The sequence below is a fragment of the Ambystoma mexicanum genome, chromosome 5q, assembly GCF_040938575.1.
Source record: "Ambystoma mexicanum isolate Mex_15411 chromosome 5q, UKY_AmexF1_1, whole genome shotgun sequence".
Classification (NCBI taxonomy): Eukaryota; Metazoa; Chordata; class Amphibia; order Caudata; family Ambystomatidae; genus Ambystoma; species Ambystoma mexicanum.
The window spans coordinates 1,300,582,460-1,300,604,753 of NC_090933.1; the positions used below are offsets into that span (position 1 = coordinate 1,300,582,460).

At 47.7% G+C, this 22,294-nt stretch overlaps 1 protein-coding gene across 1 annotated transcript in view; it reads right to left on the bottom strand.

Annotated features, from left to right (window-relative positions):
• Window positions 1-22,294, bottom strand: part of WDR97 (WD repeat domain 97) — an 847,808-nt gene that overhangs the window by 566,953 nt on the left and 258,561 nt on the right. Inside the window, exon 8 of the mRNA XM_069621894.1 lies at window positions 5,389-5,625. Within this exon, the coding sequence (XP_069477995.1) occupies window positions 5,389-5,625 (237 nt within the window). The remainder of the gene's footprint in view (window positions 1-5,388; window positions 5,626-22,294) is intronic.

Below are 22,294 nucleotides of genomic sequence, written 5' to 3' on the forward strand. Positions count from 1 at the left end.
TCCTCCTTGAAGGAACCCATCCCCATTCCCATTGAGCCCCCATAGGGCTCAATGGGAATGGGGAGGGAGCTAATAACGGGCCCATTAATAACGGACCGTTATTAGCTCCCTGTTCCCCTCGCGGGACCGCTAAGGATGCCTGGTTTTACCAGGCGTCCTTACCGGGTCCCGCAAAGGGAACCTCGTAATAGGGCGTTCCGTAATGAAGGGTGCCGGTCCCATACCGGCACCCTTCATTACGGGAGTGCCTATGTTATAATGAGGCCACAGGTCAAGCTTACTTAAAAAATCCTCAACCACCTGCAAGGCTCTTTGCAAGCCTATCGGAGTCATATCACAGATGACTACATAATCTGCGTACACTAAATATTGTACTGCCAGGTTTCCCAACTTAGGCAGGTTTGTTCTAGCAGTATTCCAGCAGGCAAGCATGTCCTTTATATAAAAACAAAATAAAAACGGTCCGAGGACACACGCCTGATGCAGCTCCCGGTTTGTCTCTATCCAACGGGAGAAGGCACCATGTGAATCCAGTCTAATTTTAATTTGTGTTCCTCGATGCAGAGCCTACAAAATGCCAATCAACGCTTGGGGGCATCTACTATCAGAAAGACTGTTCAAGAGGGTGGCCCTGTTTACATGGTCAAAAGCTTTACTAATATCTAAGAAAGCCAAGTAAACAGGCCTTCCCTGAACCCTTACGTGCGCAGCCAAAAGCGCCAAAACAAAGCTGTATGGGGCTGTTCCCACCCCCTTCTTAAAACCTGTCTGATAGGTATCCAGACAATTAGCACCCCTAGTCCACTGTTTAGAATAATGTTTGAAAAACTGTAGTTTTATCTGTCACCTCCCTTAAAATTTAAGACAATCAAGGACTTATACCAAGTCTCTGGGAGTTTCCTAGTTACCAAAATGTTACTAAACAGAAACGACAAAGGTTGGGTCCAAAGCAGCATGTTTGATTTAAAAGCCGAATTAGTCAAACCATCCGGCCTGGGAGCGTTCGATTTTTTACTACATTTAATCAACGTTGCAATATCATCCAGGGTCCAGGTAAGGGCCCCCCGCCAGCCAACATGTGCGAATTGAGATCCCCCCCTGCGCCCCCTCCTTTACATAGACTGCTGAGAAATAGGTAACCCCTGCATCTTCAGGTATTGCTGGGATTTGGAGATGTTGGTCTGTCCCCCTTGGCTTAATCAACTGCCAGAATCTTGTATTATTGTTTCCCAGCATGCAGGCCAACATTTTCTCAGAGTCATTGATCCCCATAAAAAATGTGTGGCCCTTTAGCCAATTTTTGTATATTTGTTAAACACTACGGACCTCACTTATCAACCAAGGCGACTCAATCCTCCTTATCCCCCTAATCTCTAATCACATCTTCTTTTCGGCTCCTGGACTAAAGGATCGAAACGATGATTGTGGTTTGTTCTGGATAACAGAAATTCAGACACTAGAGGTAACACTGTATCGGATAAACCTGTACCCATTAATGAGCTCAAACATATAATTAGATTGATGCCTTGTGCCCCCTGCCACAAAAGTGGACAACTGTATCAATACTTTGGGGTTTCAAACAAATGGTTTGGGTGGTTCCAATCTCCTGCTATCATAGAACATTCAGGGGTTGAAAAGCAAAATAGAAGATGCTGTGTGTTTGTGAAAAAGCAGTACCTCATTGTTTTTTGAAGTAGCTCTTGGAGCGTTTTCACAGTGCTTACTATACTGTAGGAGGAGCTTTCAGTACAAAAAATTAACACCGGCACGGAGCGCGCGCGTTGTGCAACGTTGTGTGTTTGTGAGTGTTTGGAGCTTTTAGATCGCTGGAGCCCGACTCCTGTTTTTTGCATCTGTGCTACTGGACAACTTGCTTCATACACTGGTGAGTGACACTGTAATTCTCTCTACAGCTATTTATTTGTTTCCATTGAGTAGTGCAGCAGGACTTCTTGCCTTGCAGCTACTGATGTCTGAGAACACATTTTGTTTTGCACATCAGTTCCAGTTTAGAGGTCTTGTCGAGTGTGGCTTTATGACCTAAGAAGTGGTGGGAAATTGATGTCATCCTCCTCCTCACATCTGATCTTGGACGCCAAGATTTTAGCTGCAGCGGTGAACCTACCTCTCCCTCCCTCTCCAGGTGAGGACCCTTCTCTGCTGCCATTAGAGATAGCTGCGGAGCTCTCATTGCCCAGCATTTCACAGGGGACAAAGAAAACAAATATGAAGATCACATTGTTTTTTCCCCTCCCGCCATTGAGCAACGGAAGCAATCTTCTAGAGAGACTGTTCCTGTCTCTGGAGTTATCCCGATTCCAGCGAGAACCTTTGTTGGCTCTCCCACTGTAAGACCTGTTCTGGCTGAATGATCAACTGCCTCAGTTTTCCCTGCCAACTTCCTACATGGCTTCTATTGATTTAAGCCCTGTTGATACTCCTGTGGACCTGTCGCTGAGGTCTAATCTACCTAACTGAAATCGGAATTACTCTTGAGTCTGACTCATTTCTATCCTCCTCGATTTCTTCGCCGACTTCACCATCTCCTCGACAGCTTTCGGCGGCTATGAGAAAACTTGAGGGTGTACTCAGTGAAGCCCAAGATGCGCTTCTTACTGAAATCAACCAAGTGCTCTGCATATCGGTTTCTCTCTATGAGGGACTGCAGAGAGAAACTAAATCTAATACTGTTTTGTTAGAATCATTATTATTTAAGTTTGACCATATTAACTTGCATGTGGCAGCAAAAGAATGTTTATTCTCTCACAAGAAAGCTAAAACAGAGATCCAAACTGCTAAGAGTTTTGTTACCAACGATAAATTGTATGATCATCGAGATCAAGGTGGAGTGGGGCTCATTGGGCCTATCTCGGGCGCTGTCGATTCTACATGAGGCAAAGTGACTTTGGCGTGTGTGATCGATAGGGAGCTTTTAATTCCTGTTTCACATTCAAGAGTCTCCTCCACCTTTCATCTCTGCAATTCTTTGCCTGCCCCTCCCAAGTCTGCCTCCTGCACCAATGGAGGCCTTGCCATTGCATCAGGTGGACTCTATATCATCTGATGAAGTCATTTGCGTAGATGATGAAATTATTGTAGATTCTCAGAAATCTGCTTTAAATAGAGAGGCCTCATTGTCTTGAAAACCTCTAGCCTGTCATAGAAAGCATGGCACTCAGTCTAAGAAGCCTAAAAGTAATACTTATAAACAGGTAAATAAGCAGGCTGTGCATCAATGTTTACGCTCTCTCTTTGTACAGCCGGCAATGAAGGCAGTCTTGGCAAATCCTTAACATACAGCTACTTTTTTGACTGCTTCCGGGCTATGTCCTAGCAGTAATTCAACTGACTTGGAAGCATCCTTGGTGGAGGTGGCTGCAACATGCATCAGAACACTAGTTCCTTCTACAGAGGCATCTACATCTGTTTCGGAGGTGGCAACAGCAAATGTAATCGATTGTCCTCGAGCATCGGACGCAATTAAGACCATCTTGCCTGTAATTGATCCTATGCATAGTGTGGTTCTATCGATCACCCAATTCCCACTGCCTTCTCTGGGCCAAGGACTGATCCCTCCACCTATTAACATAGTTTTAGTTGAGGGGTTTAGGACAGTCACCCCAACCTCCGGCCCTTATAAGCCATTTACCTGCCTCTAATACAGGGTCGTCTTTTGTGTAATCAGGAGTTTTGCATGACCTTTATGGCAACAGTATGCAGCTGGGTGTTTCCAACTGGCCCGCAGGGCCTGACTGCACCTAGCTCTTCCAATATTTCTGTGCACCCCAATGACTTTGATTTAATGCACCAGTTTACGGTTTTAATCAAAAGTGTCATTTCTGATACTCGACCTGTTGTGCTAAATCGCAGAAACATATTCATTCTATTGAAATCATTGGTACATAAAGCCTCTAAGGTCATGGAAGGGATTGGAACATATAGCCTCTAAGGACTTGGAAAGCATTGGCACATATAGCATCTAAGTACCTGGAAAGGATTGGCACATATAGCCTCTAAGGACATGGAAGGGATGGGCACATATAGCCTCTAAGGACCTGGAAGGGATGGGCACATATAGCCTCTAAGGACCTGGAAGGGATGGGCACATATAGCCTCTAAGGACCTGGAAAGGATTGGCTGCATTGATCTTCACAGAACGGACCGTGCACTTATGTATGTGAAGTCTAAAACCGTGTATGATATGATCCTAAAAGAATGTTAGGCTTTGACCTTTTTCCTTTTAGTGAGAACAGGTTTTTGGGGGAGGGTTTTACAACTGACTGAAGAATCCAGCTAAAACATTGGTTGGAGGTGCAGCTCTGGAGGAATAGGTCATCTCCCGGAAGAGAAAGATTTTGGCTTCTGAGGAGAGTCGAGATTGGTCTTGGCCGCTGGGTGCATTGAATCGAGAATATCCCAAAGCCATCTCTCTCATCTACTCCTTGCGACTCTAGCTCTTTCTCACTTGTCTCTTTGAATGCACGTGGGCTTAACCATCTTTTTAATAACACTGTTGCCAAGACCTTAGGAATCACACAACTATTATCCTTCAGGAAACCTGCTTGAGGACTCCCCCTTCTCTTGATGGGTATGTAGTGCATTTTCAGGAAGAATATTGTATCATTCGATGTTTGCTTAATAGATTGTGGCAGTGTTTACATTAGAAAAAATAGCCAGTTTGCACTTTTATGCATATTTGCATTTTCTATGTGTGGTTTTGCACTACATTTGCACTTTGTATGCATGGTTTTGCACATCTGATTTATGTATCAGTATTGATGTATGTTATGGATCGCTTTGTTCATTGTATATAAGTTGTAGGAGTGTCATGTGTATTTTTATACTATAAAGAATTAATACATTATATATATATATATATATATATATATATATATATATATATATATATATATATATATATATATATATTTCCATCTTTGCCTGGACGGATCCATTATTGGGGCTTAAGCCCTAACATTGAAACATTATGCTCGGGAGACACCGCTCGAAGACTAAGTACTACAGAATACACCTGTGAATGGTAGACTGATGCCTGCAGTTACAGTAAAAGCCACCATGGACAGCAGGACCAGTGCCCCAACTCCCCTGCAATGCAAACGTGTGTAACATTTCCAGGCACCACTGTGTAGCCTGCCTGCCTGCCCTCCCATGAACACATCTGCATTGTGCTCATCCCAGCTGAGACGATCGCCACTGCATCATTGCTATTCCTTCTCTCTCTCCTGCATCCCTGCTCCCATCTTTTCTTGTCGGGTGTGTGCCTCGTGTACTCTCCCACTCAGCTAGAACAAGCTTTACTCGGCACATGTAGACTTGCCAAATCCCCAACACACTGTCCTTAATATGACAGGTAAAGAGCCTTCTAACCAGTAGTTTTATCGTGTGGGTCATCTCCCGGTCGGTGGTCGGCACGGTTCTTGTTGCGAAGGTTGTACTGCACAATGCTGTAGTTGGCGGTGGAAGGGTCCTCGAAGGCAACAATGAGCAGCGATGCCATGGTACACATACGCGCCACACCATAGGAGCAGTAAAACGTCATGTCCAAACTCAGGCACTCCTCGGCATGTGGGAAGACATGCCAAACCTTGATAGCGAGGTCAGAACCTAGGGAAAGATGGAGAAAGTGAAGGATTAGAGCATCACAGTCATAGAACCTTGAACCTTCCTCCAGATATCTAGACGTCAATTTTGGCCTTAATTACTGCCACCCTCCTTTCAATACTAATCTTCCCCTCCACCTAGGCATCTCCGACATGATACTTTGCCACCCCTGCCATCTGCAAAGCCAAACCACATCCTGCCTTGCGGAATCAAACCTACCCACTGCAGTCCAAGGATCAGAATCAAACTGTTCAATCACCTTTGGATCCCGTCAAACCTACATTGCTTCGGACTCTGATACCGCACTCCCAAGAATAAAATCTCATTGTAAACCACCTGTAAAATTTCTGAACTCTCAACCTCCTGTCCCGTAGTCGTCCAGGTATTATCAGTAGCTGTTACTACTGAATCCTAGGAAACTGACACCCAGGACATCCACGAAGCACCTCAGCCTCTAATTAGTACCATAATCGCCTCCACAGTTACCTGCAACCTCAGCCCAATCCATACGCCCACCAGTAACGTACAATACCCCAGGACAGCCCTTTTTGTAATAGGAACATCATAACCAACTGACAGAACAAAGAAAAACCCTTGAAAACCTCCAGACAGAACAATTTAAGAGAATTGGAAACAACTGACAGAAGTCCCACTGACTCAATACCCAACTGACCGGAAAGACACACCCTTGGAAACTATCAGACAGAACAAAGATTAAAAACTACACTAGCCTGGCATGAGGAACCACAATTGGAAACTGCCCCTATAAGCCTAACGCCTAGACCGTCTCCTCCCCAAATGACCCGACACATTATTGGACGCAGACAAAGAGAAAAGGAACACGGCACAAGCAACACGGATACACAAGCGCAACCAGCCCCAGCAGAAGACACCTTCAATACAAAACACACCCCACAAAACAATACTATCAACAGTACAAACTTCTCAAGCAAAAAATCCTTATACCTTACACCGTACCTTGCACCAACCAAAGAACCTAAATACTCCAACGACACCAACATTACCAGATGGATAAATAAAACACCAGAACAACAGAACAAAAGAAGAGAGGACCAGAGAAGACAATGGGATGACACCAACCTCCTTACTCCCTACATCACAAGAACAGATGGGCACTATCGATACCCATGTAGCTGAGGTCCCAAATATAGCCTGCACTCCAGTCGCCCATTTTGAAGTACCAGGAACGTTCACACCGAAATATGTGACGTATGATGAGCAAATAAACCAGCAGAGAGCCACAGTGGGGCTCTGCCCAGTGCCTATTAGATGAATAACACCTACTGAAGTACCAATAACCAGACAACCATGGGCAATGGGGTACCCATTGAGAAATCCCTAACAGCAAATGAAACGAAGTGAAGATTGCTTAAGTACTGTACAAGAAGAAGCCTGACAATCCTTAACGAAGGGCGAATGGTGAGATCACAAAGGCCCGGACTAACGTACAGATAAAGATATGACGACCCAAGGATGACACAAAGAGACGAAACGCCATAAAGATATTGTGAACCCAAAGGAAGAGAACATTGTTGAAACACAAGGGAGCTTAAGCTGAAAGCATGGTGAATATATTCAACCAACTAACGCCTGTACATATGCTTGGAACCGCAAGAAGCTGAAGAAAATAGTGCGGCTTGCAACGCTTAGTAGAAGAATAGAGCGGCAAGCGCCATCGTACATAATCTACCTCAAAACAAAGCACGATAGTATAAGTATGAATCCACTTTGCATAAAAAGCAGAACCAACCCAGGTTATTCCAGGTAAAACGCAAGAAGTTTCATATTTTAGCATCAAGAGGAAAAAGACTGAATCGAAACTCAGCAGAGGCAGCTCGTGCCAGGAGAGCCGAGGCCACATAGGTAGAAGTTGTAGACAGTAGCTACTTTTAATTGAAGCTAAGAACAGAATATCCTGCCTCTAAGGAACCGAGATAAGAAAGCGAATGCAGGTGGCAGGGTGAAACGAAAATCAAATGCCTAAATGGAGAGAAATGAGGTGAATCCATGGTGCGCTAGCACGTGACCAGAAAGCGAGAAGAGGCACGGTTTCACACCTACGCCTGGCACCAGCTCAGGCAGAGATATCAGAACTTTTTCGAGACAAGAAGATGCAGTTTCGAGGCCAACCACAGTGAACTAATTGACACATAGCCCATAAAGCGATGATTGATTGAAGGAAGGCATGGTGAATTGGGGGACACTCTGCACCTGGATGACCGTTTTGCGTGCTGCTAGGCAAAGTGGAGATTTATGCCTGGGGTTAATGCCAACCCAATCACAATGGACCACATAATCTAGGGTCCTATAGTTAGTAGAACCAATGAGACGTCATACTTTTAGTGACGTGTACAGTAGTCATTTGTGAAGGAAGGGCTTAGATACCCACCTGACAGTATTTACCCAATCCCCTCACCCCGTTACCATATACAGATATAGCACCTATTCTAATGTTACCATGTTAATTTTGAATGTTACACGTCAGATTATGATGCATTTTGAGTATAAAAGGTATGTTGTGTGTGAAGCTCGAGGGAGTTGAAGCGAGACAGGCTGACGCACTGCTGTTAATGTCCATGTTTCCCCGTTTTTTGTACTTGTCATAAAATGGACTCCCCTTTGCCAAACCATTGATTTGTCCTTATTGATTAGTGTTGGAGTAAGAGACCCTGCAACCCCATCCATCTCGAGGTGCAGCTATCGCGTCTTAAAGTACTGCAGGGCAGACCCAGACTATGAGCCGGCCAGGGCTCCCTCAGTACACCCACACCAAATGACAAGAGATGAAGAAACAATACAAGTCAGCGACTGTTAAGCAGAAACCTGTGCAGTTCCCTCTGGGACCACTGCAAAAGATTTAAGACTACAGGTGTTGGCAGTAAACCCACTTGGTAGCAGTCTGTACCACACAGATTCACTGTGGTAGCTGTGGCTGAGCAGTCAGACTTCCCTCAAGAAGAGCTAGGCAGTATATAGAGGATACAGGATAGGTACAGAGGCACAGTAGTACAAGGAAACACTGACCAGAGCTAGGTGTAGAAGTATATACTTATTTATTTTAAAGGCACACTCACTAGCACAGAAAAAGGTAAGTAAGTCAAAACACAGTCACTATTACTTATATGTACATCCCTAGTCATTTGTTGGACACCACTTATTTCCAAACAGAGGTGAGCGCTTAACGTCAGATGGCACTCCAACAAGTTATTAGAAAAGGGAGGGAAAAAGCAGAAGTAATGCAAGCAGCAAGGTAAAACACTTTTCACATAAGGTTAGAAAAGGCAGTCAACTGTGGAACAAGGAGAATTGGTTCGTGGCCCGCTTTAGAGAGAGCCAGGCGAAAATACGCCCAAGATCACACAATGTCACAAGTCTTTGCAGGTGAGTAGAAAAGGTTTTACTGAATTTAGACAAAGTTTAGTTAGGGTATCCCAGGCTTACCCAGGTTCGAGAGCCGAGGGCTAAATCTACCCCGTACAATCGGTGGCAAGGGAAGCCGGGCGGAACACAGTACCTTTAAAAGTGGAAAGGATCCTCCAGCGGTGGTAGTTGTTCCTGGTAGTGGGTGCAAGTCGCGGCGTCGTCCAGAGGAAGAGGTGATCTCGACGTGGAGGAAAGCTGAAGGTCGTTGCACTACCAGGGATGAGACCAGCCGTGGAGTTTTCCGGTCACAAAGGATTTTACCCCTCTTTCGCGGTTGAGGTAAAAAGTGGTAAAAAGTGGTATCCCGGTTGCCGAGGTGCTTGGCACAGGCAAGGCGGCCACGAGATTCTTCGGGTCGGCGAAAAGAAGGCAGCAACTGGTTGTCCCCACCAGTTAAGGGAAGGAGACTCTCCGGCGGGAGATCTCCTCTGTCGTCGGAAAAAGTGGTGAGACGTTCCGCAGGGCTCCACCGGTGGTGTCGTCTTGGCAGGTCGGCTCGGCTTCTCCCTCTTCGGCTTCTTAGGTCCTGTGGCGACTTCTGAAGAACCAGTCCCAAAACCCCTGCTTTTATGCAGCAAACCCCCATTCATACAGCCTAGCTGTCACTCAAACATGCTAAGTGGTGCGCGGGGTGGCTCACCACTTGGGCCAATCACACCAGAGTGCGACATGAGTTGGCAAGGCAACTCAGTCCAGGGTGCCTAAACCCCCTCCCACACCCCCTGTGGTACCCAGACAGAATGGCACCACTGTGGAGGGCTTCTGTGCAGAACCCCGCCAAAAGTGGAACAAAGGCTCGACTCGGGTTCAGGGTTACTGAAGTGAACCTAGACGCCATTTTGGCGGCGAGTTCTGGCAAAAAATCCCAACCGGTGAATTTATATTAAATAAATAAACCGGCGGTATCTTTAACATTGCACCAAAAAGTTTTGCATTAAAAACAATGGGAAATCCCATTGGGAAATATTCCGGTGGAATATTTCCGTGGTATCCACTGCCACCAGCCAGAACTCGGCGAGGGGGGACGGGACAGTACCCCCTCGACAACAGACCCAGGGGCAATCTAATTGCCCCTACCAGTACTTCCACAGTAAGATGTTTGTACTGGTTAAGTTCCTAAATTAAGACTAGTAAAGTCAATGGTGACTTTACAGACCCAGAGAGACAGTAGTCAGTCCCAGGGTGTGGAGTCTATGTTTGGGGGTCTCTATGACACCCCTGTGTTACTGCACTGAGGGTGCTGTGTAACACACATTCAAAAACCAATGATAGCCTATGGGGAAAAAATACCCCCTAGCCCATAAGCACATAGCAAGTCACAGAAACACTCTCAAGTCATGTCCAAGAGTGAGGGTAAAAGAGTCTCACTCTTGGCAGGAGAAAAAATAAACCCCAAAAATCCAGCAAAGCTGCTGGGGGACTACCTAGGTTAGGAAATTCAGCCTAAACAGAGAATTCTCCCTAACAGCGACCCAATTATCAATCTCACAGACCGATGCAATGACGAAGCCGCCTTCACAGAACCTCTACTGCTTGGAGGCAACACAAATGCACCCCGACTGAACACCCACAAACCAAAACCGGGACCAAAAAATAAACCAAATGACACCAAAAAGATTCACTGCAACCTAATCAACGCAAGATCAATGTCCAAACACGCCACCAAAATCTACGACCTCCTAAGTGATGGAGGAATCGACATCCTTTTAGTAACCGAATCATGGCTAGATGACAACTACAAGATCACCCTCAATAACTGCCTGCCCGATACCTTTAAGTGCATCCAAGTAAACAGGAACCCAAAAGAGGTGGTGGACTAGCAATCATCCACAAGGAACACCTGGAAATTAAACCGGAAAACCCATTAAACACCAACAAATGTGAATCCCTAATCATACCTCTATCAACAAATCCCAAAACAAACCTGAAATTGATACTGATATACAGACCACCAACATATGATGCGACCTTCATAGACACCTTTATAGAAGCAATCAACAACCTAGCCATCGAGCGTAACCAACTGATTATCCTCTGAGACTTCAACATCTTTTCGATGAAGAAACCACAACCTCACAAAAATTGCTTACCGGCCAACTAACAACAATGGAACTACATCAGCTGTTCAAAGGAGCAACCCACACGGCTGGACATACACAAGACGCAATCTTTGCCAACAGAAATCTAATTACCACAGCACCACCGATTCAGATCCTCTGGAGCAACCACCTCATCATCCCATTCGTAATCACGTTGCCCTCCCCAATTACCAAGAAACAAGGAAAACTACCAACCATCATGAAAAGAAACTGGAGAACCATAAAAAAAAACTCCAAATTAACGGAACGACTGGAGATCACCAAACCACAAACAACGACCATGGGCACTGAAATAGATATACTTCACAAAGGGATCACCACAACAATCGACGAGATCGCAAAAGAAAAACCTTTCAATCCATCCCGCAAAGGAGCAACGGCAAAATGGCTCACCCCACTACAAGGCACCATGAAAAGGAAAAAAAGGAAAAAACGAAAACGAAAACTAGAATTAGAATGGAGGATCAATAAAGAGTGCGGAAAACAATTCAAACTTCAAAACAGACCATGCAACCTCAACACTGAAGACACCCACCGATGCATGGAACACCAGAACAAACTCCGAAACTTCCCGCACATATCAGTGGAGACTTTCATCAAACTCGTAAATCAAAGCAACAAATCTGGCTCCCCCGCGGATCCCTACCCCCTGATATCTACATATCAATCCTTGCACAAGGAAAACCAATGGAATACTACAGAAACATCCTCAACCACTCAATCTCAATGGGAAGAGTGCCTCAAGCCTTCAAATCAGCATACATCAAACCACTCCTCAAGGACACAATAGGAAACGTAGAGGACCTCTCCAACTACAGACCCATCACCAACATCCCCTACCCAGCTAAACTCCATAAAACGCACATATACAGAACAACCCAAGACTTCATAGAAGAACATCACATATTAAACCAGGCACAAGTGGGCTTCAGACCGATGAGAGGAACAGAAACAGCATTTATTTCAATCTGGGATGATCTAAAGGCTTAACGCAGACTCAAACAACAGCACAGCTCTAATACTTCTAGACCTCTCTGCAGCTTTTGACACAGTTAACCACGACATTCTCATCACGAGACTGGAAGAATTTGGAATCACTGACAACGCCTTACTTTGGGTCAGATCCTTCCTAACAAATAGAACAGAAACAATATGGATGAAATATTAGAAATCAAGCCCTTGAGAATCATCATGACTGGCTGTACTTCTTTGCTGCTGCAGGAACCAAGTGCCAGGGGTCGAGAAATCCATTGTCGAGTGCAAAGTCTACAATCTGGCCAGAAGCTCCTGGAGCCTCCTAAGGACCCTCCAGAAGCAGGAAGACCAGAGCTCGAGTCCTCTCACCAGAGTGCAGGACTCAAAGAGTGAAGGAAGCCCAACCGAGATTCTCCTCATCGGCACACCTGCTCCCTCCTTTCCTGTCACTCTCTGGCTGGCCTCTCTTGGCCCTCTTCCTGCTCCCAGCTGTGAGGCTAAAAACCTTGGGGTCATCTTCGACTCCACTTTTTCCTTCTCTCCTCACTGACGTCTCTAAGAGGTCATACTACTAGCTACACCTCCTCAGAGGTATTCTTCCTTTCCTCTCCTTTCCCCAGAAGCTCATTGTCTCCAGAGCTCTGGTTCTCTCTAGGCTGGATTACTGCAACAGCCTCTTTCTAAATCTGCCTGCCTCTTCTCTCCACCCCCTGCAACTCATCCAAAACAGGACTACAAGACTTGTCCTTGACCTCAAGTCCAGGGATCGCATCTCTCCAGGACTGAAATCTCTACACTGGCTCCCAGTGGCAGCGAGGATTAAGTTCAAAACCCTCTGCATTGTCCAAAAGACCTTCTGGGGCCTGGGATCTCAATACCTTCAACTCTCTCTTCCCAAGTATCTTCCTTCTCGAGCTCTTCGCTCATCCGCCTCCAACTCCCTCAGGGTCAGTCGCTTCTCCAAGCAGCGAGTTGGTGTTAGATTGTTTTCTTCTGCGGGGGCCTCCCTCTGGAACAGCCTCCCTGCCTCTCTGAAACTTGAGAACCACCTTCGGTTCCAGAAGCACCTCAAGACCTTCCTCTTTGTTTCCGTTTTCTATCCTCCTCTCCCCTCCTGATCTCCATGCTGAATCTGAAAATGCACTGGTCACCTGGCTACCCTCTGATCTCGGGCCCAGGTCCCCTCCCCTGCCAGCTGCACCCCTGCACTGCCCCCTGGTAATCCATGCACTCAGGGACTGTTTCTGTATCCCTACAGTCCCTACATGCACTTCACTCATAAAGTTTGCACTCACCCGTGTACTTGCCACTAGCTGGCTGCACTTTATTGTCTTTACTTTTTAGTTTTACTGTTATCCTATGTACTGCCCCCTCCTCTTCCCCTTGCACTTTTCCCTTCCCCCCTCAAGAAGGAAGCAACGATGGAGGTTGGAAATTGCCCCAAATGAGGGGGGCACATCTGAAGCAGAAGAGACCCAGGCTGTGACCCCCTGCGCCCTCTGCAGCCGGCAAGAGAGAACTAGGTGTGGATAGAGGAGAAGAGACGGAAGGACCCCCATCAAGGACGACTGTCTGAGGCCTCGTGCCTGGGAGAGTGGGGCGGATGCCAAAGCCAAAATAAAAGCATCAAAGCAGGCACCATCGACGGGGATGTGCCGGGCACCCTCCCCATCATGTGGGTGACAAATCAGACTAGACCGTCTTGGACATGACGGAGCACAGGGATCCCATGGACATAGGAATCACTGAGCCCATAATCAAGGCAACACCTCCGTAGTGACCTAATGAACCTCCAAATGACGCTCACCAAAGCCTTTCATAGACAATTCCAACTAATGCGAACAGATCTTAAAACAGCCCTGGTGAAAATAAGGCAGGGGTTAGGCCAACTGGGGGAGAGGACAAACCTCCTCAAAAGGGGTCTACAGGAGGTGGACAAAGGGACACCACAGAGAACAGCGAGGCCATAGAGCGTCGCAATGTGGCGACGCAAATCCTAGACTTACAAATGGAGGATATGGAGAACAGATCAAGGAGGATCAACATAAGGATTACAAATCTGCTGAAGTCTGTCATGGACAAAGACCTGAAGGGGGAGGTTCAGAGGATCTTCGGTGACCTACTGGGGGGCATAGAGCTGGATCAGATCCATAGAACTGGCAAAATGGTGAAAGGCCCCAACGCCAGGTCGAGAGATGTCCTGGCTGCATTCTCCCAATACGGGCAGAAGGAGGCGTTCTTGCATGCAGCTGGGGCACAAGAACCAGTGATGTATAAAGGCTCCCTTATCTCCCTCTTTCAGGACCTAGGAGGCAGCACTCTTCTTAAGAGAGCAGCTGACCCGGCAAGGAATCCGATGTAAGTGGACTTTTCCCTTCAGTCTTGTGTTCGAATTGCAAGGGGCACAAAAGTGCATCGCATCACCGCCGGAGGGAACTAACCTTCTGAAGTTGGATGCAGGCCAGGACAACCAGGAAGAAAGCCTCCCGCTCCCAAATGGAGACCCACACGAGGTCCCGACCCTGGGAATGGGCAACGGCAGGAGAAAGGTGCAGAAGGAGGGCCACATTGCAAGGCCTGCAACCAAAACCCAGAGGGGAGGCTAAAGGAAGAAAACCAAACGTTGATAGCAGGAAGGAGTGAAGGGTCCACAATGAGTTTTGATATAGGGGGGTGGTGAGTGAAGTGACTATAAATTGGGCAGTGGGAGCGCAGGAGGACGCTCCATCTTGGTTTCACTGAGGGCAGCGAAGCCCAGGGGGAAGTGAAGTTGGGAGGAGGAGGGAGGGAATGAGTGGCAGTGGTCATCCCGGTGTTGGGGAGCAGGATGGATGAGGGGTGGGAGCTAAGGGGACTGACTGGAAGGGGGAGAAGCAGATATAAAGCGCCTTGGCCGAATGAAGGGAGGTGAGGAGAGGCTGGGGAGGGACGAAGGGGAAACAACACACTGCAGAGAAGACAGGGGAGGGCATGTATGAGAGTCATATCCATTGAAATGGTCAACACATAACGTGAGAGGGCTGAACACTTCCCTCAAAAGGAAAACATTGGAGCAGTTTCATTAGGAACTCAGGGACTGACATTTTGGCGATTCAGGTGACTCACTTCTGAAAAAGGACCAGGCGGTACTTAAACTGCAGGGTTTCTCTCAAAATTGTCAAGTCTCTCTCTGGCCCAACTAACACATGTGGGGTGGCACTGGCTGTTGTGAACAGAAAGGAGCTCAGAGTAAAGGATACTAAGGAAGACAAAGGAGGCAGATAAGTCACAGTAGTGGGGAATACATGGGAGCAACGTATATGCTGGCTTCCGTTTACGTGCCTAATTCCTGGCAAGAGGCCTTTTTGAGGGAACTCCTAAACATACTTGAGGGATGAAACACTTGTGTATAGGTGCGTTATAAATGCCATATCATATCTTTTGCGAAGGGACATATAATCCTGATGGGTAACTGTAATCTGATCTGTTATAGGGATCTGGATAGGTCCTCGGGAGGAGCCCTCATGGGGGGTGTTGGTGTCTATCTCAATGCGAGACAGGTTTGAGCCCCTGGGTTTATGGGATATGTGGAGGGGCTGAGGGGAGACAGTGAGGGTTATGTCCAGCATGCATGGAACACAATCCTGCATTCAATATATATATGGGTTTCAGACCGTCCGCTGGGAGCAGTAGAGGACACTGAGATGTGGATTCCTACGACTAGCAGTCCACAAGGTGGTAACAATCAATATATGTCTACCTGAGCACAAGGCAGTGGTCTGGGGTTCCGAAGATCAACAGGGAGTTGTTGCGAGACCCAGCTATCAGGGAGAAATTGGAGGGAAAGATCAAGGCCTTCTTTGAGTTAAATAAGGCCTACGGGACAGGGGAAAGCATCCAATGGGATGCATTCAAGGCCACAATAAGGGGGAATAGATAGCCGCAAAGGCACAGAGGGAAAGCCAGTTGAGGCTCCTTGAGGCCCAACTGGAGGAGGAGGTCAAAGAGGTCAGGAGGCGAGAAGGGGAGGCCCCATTCAAGAGCTCAATGAGGGCATATAGGCAGGCTCATTGTTGTCTGGCAGAAGTGGACATGCTTCTGGCGCGACTACTAAGAGGCGCAGCGGGCAACAACACCATTGCAGCTATAACGGATGTCCCGGGATTCTGCCATTCTTGCACGGAAGAAATTCAGGATTGTTTTGCTAGCTTTTATGCTGACTTATACTCGACTCAGAACCGCTTGAGTCAACATCAAAAAGATTTCCTGGATGGGATTCAGCTGCCCACGGTGGGAGTGGAGGTGAGGGAGGCACTAGGGCAGGAGGTCACGATGGAGGAGGTGAGGAGAGTCATAACAGCCCTCCCACCAAATAAGGCGCTCTGGCGGATGGCTTCACAGCGTCTTTCTATAAAACCTATGCAGGAGTGTTAGTACCCCACCTAACTAGCATATTTAACCATTTTTGGGAAACCAGTCGAATCTCTGTCTCCATGGTAGAAGCTAAAATAACTCATCCCCAAGCCCAACAAGGACCACACCAAGTGCACATCGTATAGGCCAATAGCATTGATAAATGTAGACGCCAAAGTATATACTAAAATTCTGGCCAACAGGCTAGAGGGACACCTCCCGAGCCTGATCCAACCGGACCAGTCAGGGTTTGTACGCAGGAGGCAGACATTTGATAATATCAGGCGCATGGTACATCTGGTAGAGAAGGCCCCACAAGACAGCTACTCCCTCGATCCTCCTCTCCCTTGATGCAGAGAATGCCTTCAACCGAGTTCAGTGGACCTTCCTGTTTAAAGTAATGGAAAAGATGGGGTTAGGAGAAAATTCTTTACGAATGGTGCAAGCCAACTATAAAACCCCAGTGGCACGTCTTATTAATGGGTCCCTGTCCCGGGCCATCCAGTTGAGCAGAGGGACTAAGCAGGGCTGTCCCCTCTCCCCCTTGCTTTATGTAATCTACCTGGAACCACTGCTGCAGTTCCTACGGGAGTCCGGGGCGGTACACGGCATACCCTTTGGCGGAGCTCAGCACAAAGTGGCCACCTTTGCAGACAACATGCTTCTCTCACTTTCTAGACCAGAAGAATCGTTAAGGGCATACAAGGAGATACTCACAGGCTTTGGAGCAGTCTCAGGCATTAAGACTGACATCACCAAGTCAGAGCTGCTTAACCTCACGGTGCAGGGTATGGTAGTGGCTGAGCTGAAGGCGTCCTCGCCTTTTGTATGGAACCCGGGAGGGATTAAATACTTGGGAGTACGAATCATGCCATCACTTCCCGGCTGGTATGTAACTAATTACCCACCCATGCTATCAGCTATAAGGACAGACTTACAAAAGTGGAAGAATCTTCAGATCTTTTGCGTAGGCAGATTGGCAGCAGTCGAGATGGTGACACTCCTATGGCTGCTCTATCTATTCCAGGCGATCCCACTGGCGGTCCCGAATAGCTTCTTTGGTGAGTTGGGAATGATGACAGGCAATTTCAGATGGGAGGGGGAAAGGCAGAGGATTAATTGGCTCCTATCGACGTCCCACAGGAGGGAAGGCGCTCCCCAATTTTCAGCTGTACTATGAGGCGCACAGCTGCGGATAATAAGGGAAGGGTTCTTGGGATACAAAAAAAGAAAAAGTGGGAGGCTATGACCGGGCGGTTGAAAGGCAGGACCTCAGGGAGGTATGGTGGCTTCCGCACCAACACAGGCCAAAGCATATGTACCTGAGCACCATAACGAGGCTGATAGCAGACACATGAGACAGATTGCCAGGGAAATGCATAATTACGACCTTCCCATCCCGTTTCACCACCATCTTTAATAACCCAGAATTCATGCCGGGAAAGGATCAGGGGGCGTTTGTCCAATGAAAAGAAGGAAGGTGCCAGGTGTTGCGACACATGTTTCAGGGCTCAATCATTAGATCATTCATAGAGCGCAAGCAGTGTTTTGGGATGGGAGAAAAAGAGAGGTTGCAATACTTTCAATTACGGCATTGGCTCCAAAGCAAAGAGATTAAAACAGCAGTCTGCCACCAGTTTACCAGTATCTGGTAACACATGATAGGTCCAGAGGTCTGGTTTCGAATCTCTATCAACTTTTGGACAAAGCCACTCACTGGGCAACATGGCCCTATATGGTTTGTTGGGCAGGGGACGATCGGAAGGGAAAACAGTAGGTATGAATGGCCGAGATTGTGGAGGCTAATACCTAAGGAGGCCAAGGCATCTCAATTTGCAAGAATATTGGTATAAAATACTATAAGGATGGCACTATATGGCTGCTGGCCTCCACAAGATTTACCCTGCAGTTACGTGGGGTTGTTGGAGAGGTTGTGGGGAGGTGGGTGCCTGGTCCAACATATGGTGGAAATATCCCAAAATTGAGTCGTTCTGGAGGGAGGTGTGGAGGCGTAGGTTCAGGTCTTCAGGGAACAGGTTCTGTTTTGGCTGGCCAGAGTGGCAGAGGAGAACAAATGCATGGGACGGACGAAAGCATGGATGGTGCTTAGATTGGCAGCGATGCGGCTTATAGTCCAGCAGTGGAAAGGAGAGGCAGTCCCCACTGCCCAAGATTGGCTTCATAAGGTCTGGGATGTTGTTGCGCTGGAATGGGCAAACTATGCTATGAACAACAACCTGCCAAGATTTGCCAGGTATTGGTGCGAGGTCCTGGCATTCCTACAGGATGACTACAGAGCAAAATGGTGTTCCCACCGTCTAAGACATTTGGACTTGTACTAAATGGAACCCCACGACAGGAACTCATATATGTTAAGTGGCTATATAGCTATACTGGCCCCAGGGGGAAGGGCCCAGTGTAGGGATGATCGGGGAGGGAGAGGGTGAAGAATGGGAACAGAAGGAGGGGGGTGTTTAGGGGAAGGGTGGGGAATGTTATTTCTTCTTGTTGGAAATTATTTAATAGATGTTTAAAAAAATAAAATCAGAGCTTTCCGGAAGCTTAGGTGATCATTCATCTCCCCTATCAGCACGGGGAGAGAGTTCCACGTAGTGGGTGCTAAAGTCGAGAACGCTCGACCTCCTGCTCTTACAAGACGAAAGCGTGGAACTATCAAGAGATTCTGGGAGGGCGACATCAATTTCCTTGTGGGGCCTGTAAGGAACTCATGGCGGCAACAGTCGGGTTCACATACCCATTCTAACACATTTCACAATATTATCATCTCATCAGAAAGCAGGGTTCTCTTCCCCTAGCTTTCTTTTGGCATCCCTCTATCGGGTTCACACTAGCCAGAGTTCACAAGAAAATAACTCTAGACCCCCTAGGTTCACTTCTTACATAAGTCCCTGTCTCAGGCCCCAGTCAGGCTTTCCTTAAATCCCCAAGCCAGGCATCACACAGCTCTATTAACAAAATGTTCTCAGGGTCGTTACTGGTCACCCTGATTCGTAGGCATCCCTCAGTCGGGTTTACCATTGCCCCCTTAACACAGTTCACTTTGTTTCCTCAGCGTGTCAAAGACTTACGATTGTACAAGGGGTTTTGCTCTACCCTTGTAAGACCACTTTGACCTCATATGCTGGTCTCTCCTAGGGCCTCTTGGTATTTCTAGTTTCAACAAAGGGGACCAGTCAGAGTCCTTCGAATGAGCGCCCCTGCAGCGCCGGATCACTCTGCTGCTGGTCCTTCACTGGGTTTTCTTAAAGTTCGGGTCCCCATCTTCTGGGCTCAGACCTTCTCACCTTGCTTTAAGGGTCTCGCTCTGCCGGGTGCAGACCCTTCTTCAGTTTTCCCCAAAAAAAACCGTTTTGGACTTCCGGTCCCAGAATGCATTGCAGTGTATTTTGCTCCTACTTCAAAGCTCCCCAAAACGGCAGTCCATGGCGTACACCTTCAGGTCTCTCACAGGACATAGGGGGATCAGTTTGTCTTGAAGGTATTCTGCAACAACACGGTGAGCAGTGCAGAAAATCTTAAATTTGACGTGACTGCTAACAGGCAGCCACGGCCGCTGCCGGAGAAGATACTGGGAGTGAGCCAAGTGGATAGCTCTCAATGCCAGCCTAGCTGCAGCATTTTGCAAAAGCTGCAGCTTCTGGATTAGAATAGTAGGTTGTCCGAGGTAAATGTAATTGCAATAGTCTAGACACTGTTACAATCTTGTCTCGAGAGTCTGGCGGAAGAAAGGCAGTGTTTCTTGAGGATTTTTACCTTTAGAAAACCAGAATTGCAGACCGATGAGATTTGAAGGTTAGAATTTTGACACCCAAGCTTTTTACTGATTCACTTTGTAAAGGGTACGGTCCGAGTGATTCAGGCCAGACTTCCTTGGTCCAGGCAGCCTGCACTGCAGCAAAGTCTATGACCATGATCTCTGTTTTTTACTGTTAACCAAATTCTGGCCATCCACTCCCCTACAGCCTCCAAACAATTACAGAGCTTACGGGGGGAGTCAGATATAGGGGAGTGCAGACGGAAAAGCAGCTACGCATCATCTGCATATGTGCAAAACCATATCCTGTGTTCCTGAATAAGATCTGCAAGAGGTCAGAGATAGAGATTAAAACGAGGCGACAGCTAGGACCTTTTGGGAAAACCCCAGGTGATGGCAGAAGAGGAGGATCTGTAAGGAAACAAAGAGACCGTTTGTGTACGTTCTGACAGAAAAGAGGTGCACTAAGCCAGGGCGAGGCCAGTGATTCTTGCCAGTTCCAGGCACCAAAGCCGGATGGTATGGTCGATTGTATCAAAAGCTGCTGAGAAGTCCAGGAGAATTAAAACTCCAACCTCTGGGAAGTCCTGGAGAATGGTCATGTCATCCAGTACAGAGATGAACACTGCCTCAGTACCTCTGTCAGGACGGAAATCAGACTGAAAAGGATGCAGAGGGAGGCCACCAGTGGGCGCACAGGCGATGACAGCCTAATTCGTGCTGCTCCCGGTGCTGAGGACATAAAGGGGTTGTGAGTCCCTGCTTTAACCCCCTCAAACGCGGATTTGAACCTTATACTCAATAGCCCACCCTACAAGGACCACTCAACCAAACTTTTGTCCAGAAAGGTAGCGATTTGGTGGAGCTAGCCGACTGCAAAAAAGGCTTGTGTAGAGTCTAAAGAACGGCCCTGGCGCCGAGCTCCAGTGTGCTCCTACGCAACACTGTGGTTTGTGGGCCAAGAGACAGAGGAGATTCGTCCCCCCTTGGTGATCAGGAGGTGCTGAGCAAGGCGACGCTGGACTCTATCCAGCGTCTCTGTCAGGGGATGCAGCACAGCAGCTGTGGCTCCTCAGCAGTCCGACACAGATAGATAAGTGCAGACGTTCAGTGATGGCTGCTTGAGGAGGGGAGTGGTGAGTGCCCCTCTCGAAGTGGACCAGGGAGGTTTGAGCAGCGGTTTGAAAGTGAACCTGGGCTGTCAACATCTGCGCTGGAAACTTGGAAATACCCTCCCTCATGAAACCCTGGAGCGGCTACATATTATGGTGAGACACAGTGTTGACTTGCTTGGTCCCGGTGGGGCTGTGCGACTCCAGCCCAGGAGTGGCATCCCGTTGTGAGGAGTGCAGAGCCGACAAAAACGCAGGGTCAGGTGTGTCGCGGGGCAAAACAGAGTGCATTATCAGTGACAGTCCGGCGCAAGTGGTATAAAGTAAGGGGATACACCATCCTTGGGGGAGTGACTGGAACAGCCCCGCTAACTGAAAGGCTCATATGTACAGTCAGGGAGCAGTGGCTGTGCTGAAACATTGGGAAGCTGAAAGGGCCATACAAATAGAAGGCTGAAAAGAAGGCTGGAGGCAGGAGCCTGGTGGGAGTGTTGTGGACTCAGCCCCTCGGGGAGTGCAGCCATTATCCTGACCATTGGGCACTGGAAAAGAGGAGTGAGCTGTACCTTCAGACTGCAGGAAGTGGAAGCCTGGGGGTGGTCACACAATACTAACTTGATCCCAAACCAGAGACACGAGTGCAGGCTGCGGGAGCTCACAGGGTCTCATTAATAAAGGGCGACCAAGCGGGGGTTGCGCAATAGAAATTACCAGGATTGGGTGTGGAGTTGAAAAGTCCACCTAGGGGCCCTCATAACAGGGGCTCCACAAGCACACCTTGAGGACGCTGCTTGTTGCAATACTCAGACTCCGGTGCCTGGATCCCCCTGCCACTCCTTGGTGTGCGCAGGGGAATTTAAGTCTGTGCGTACAAA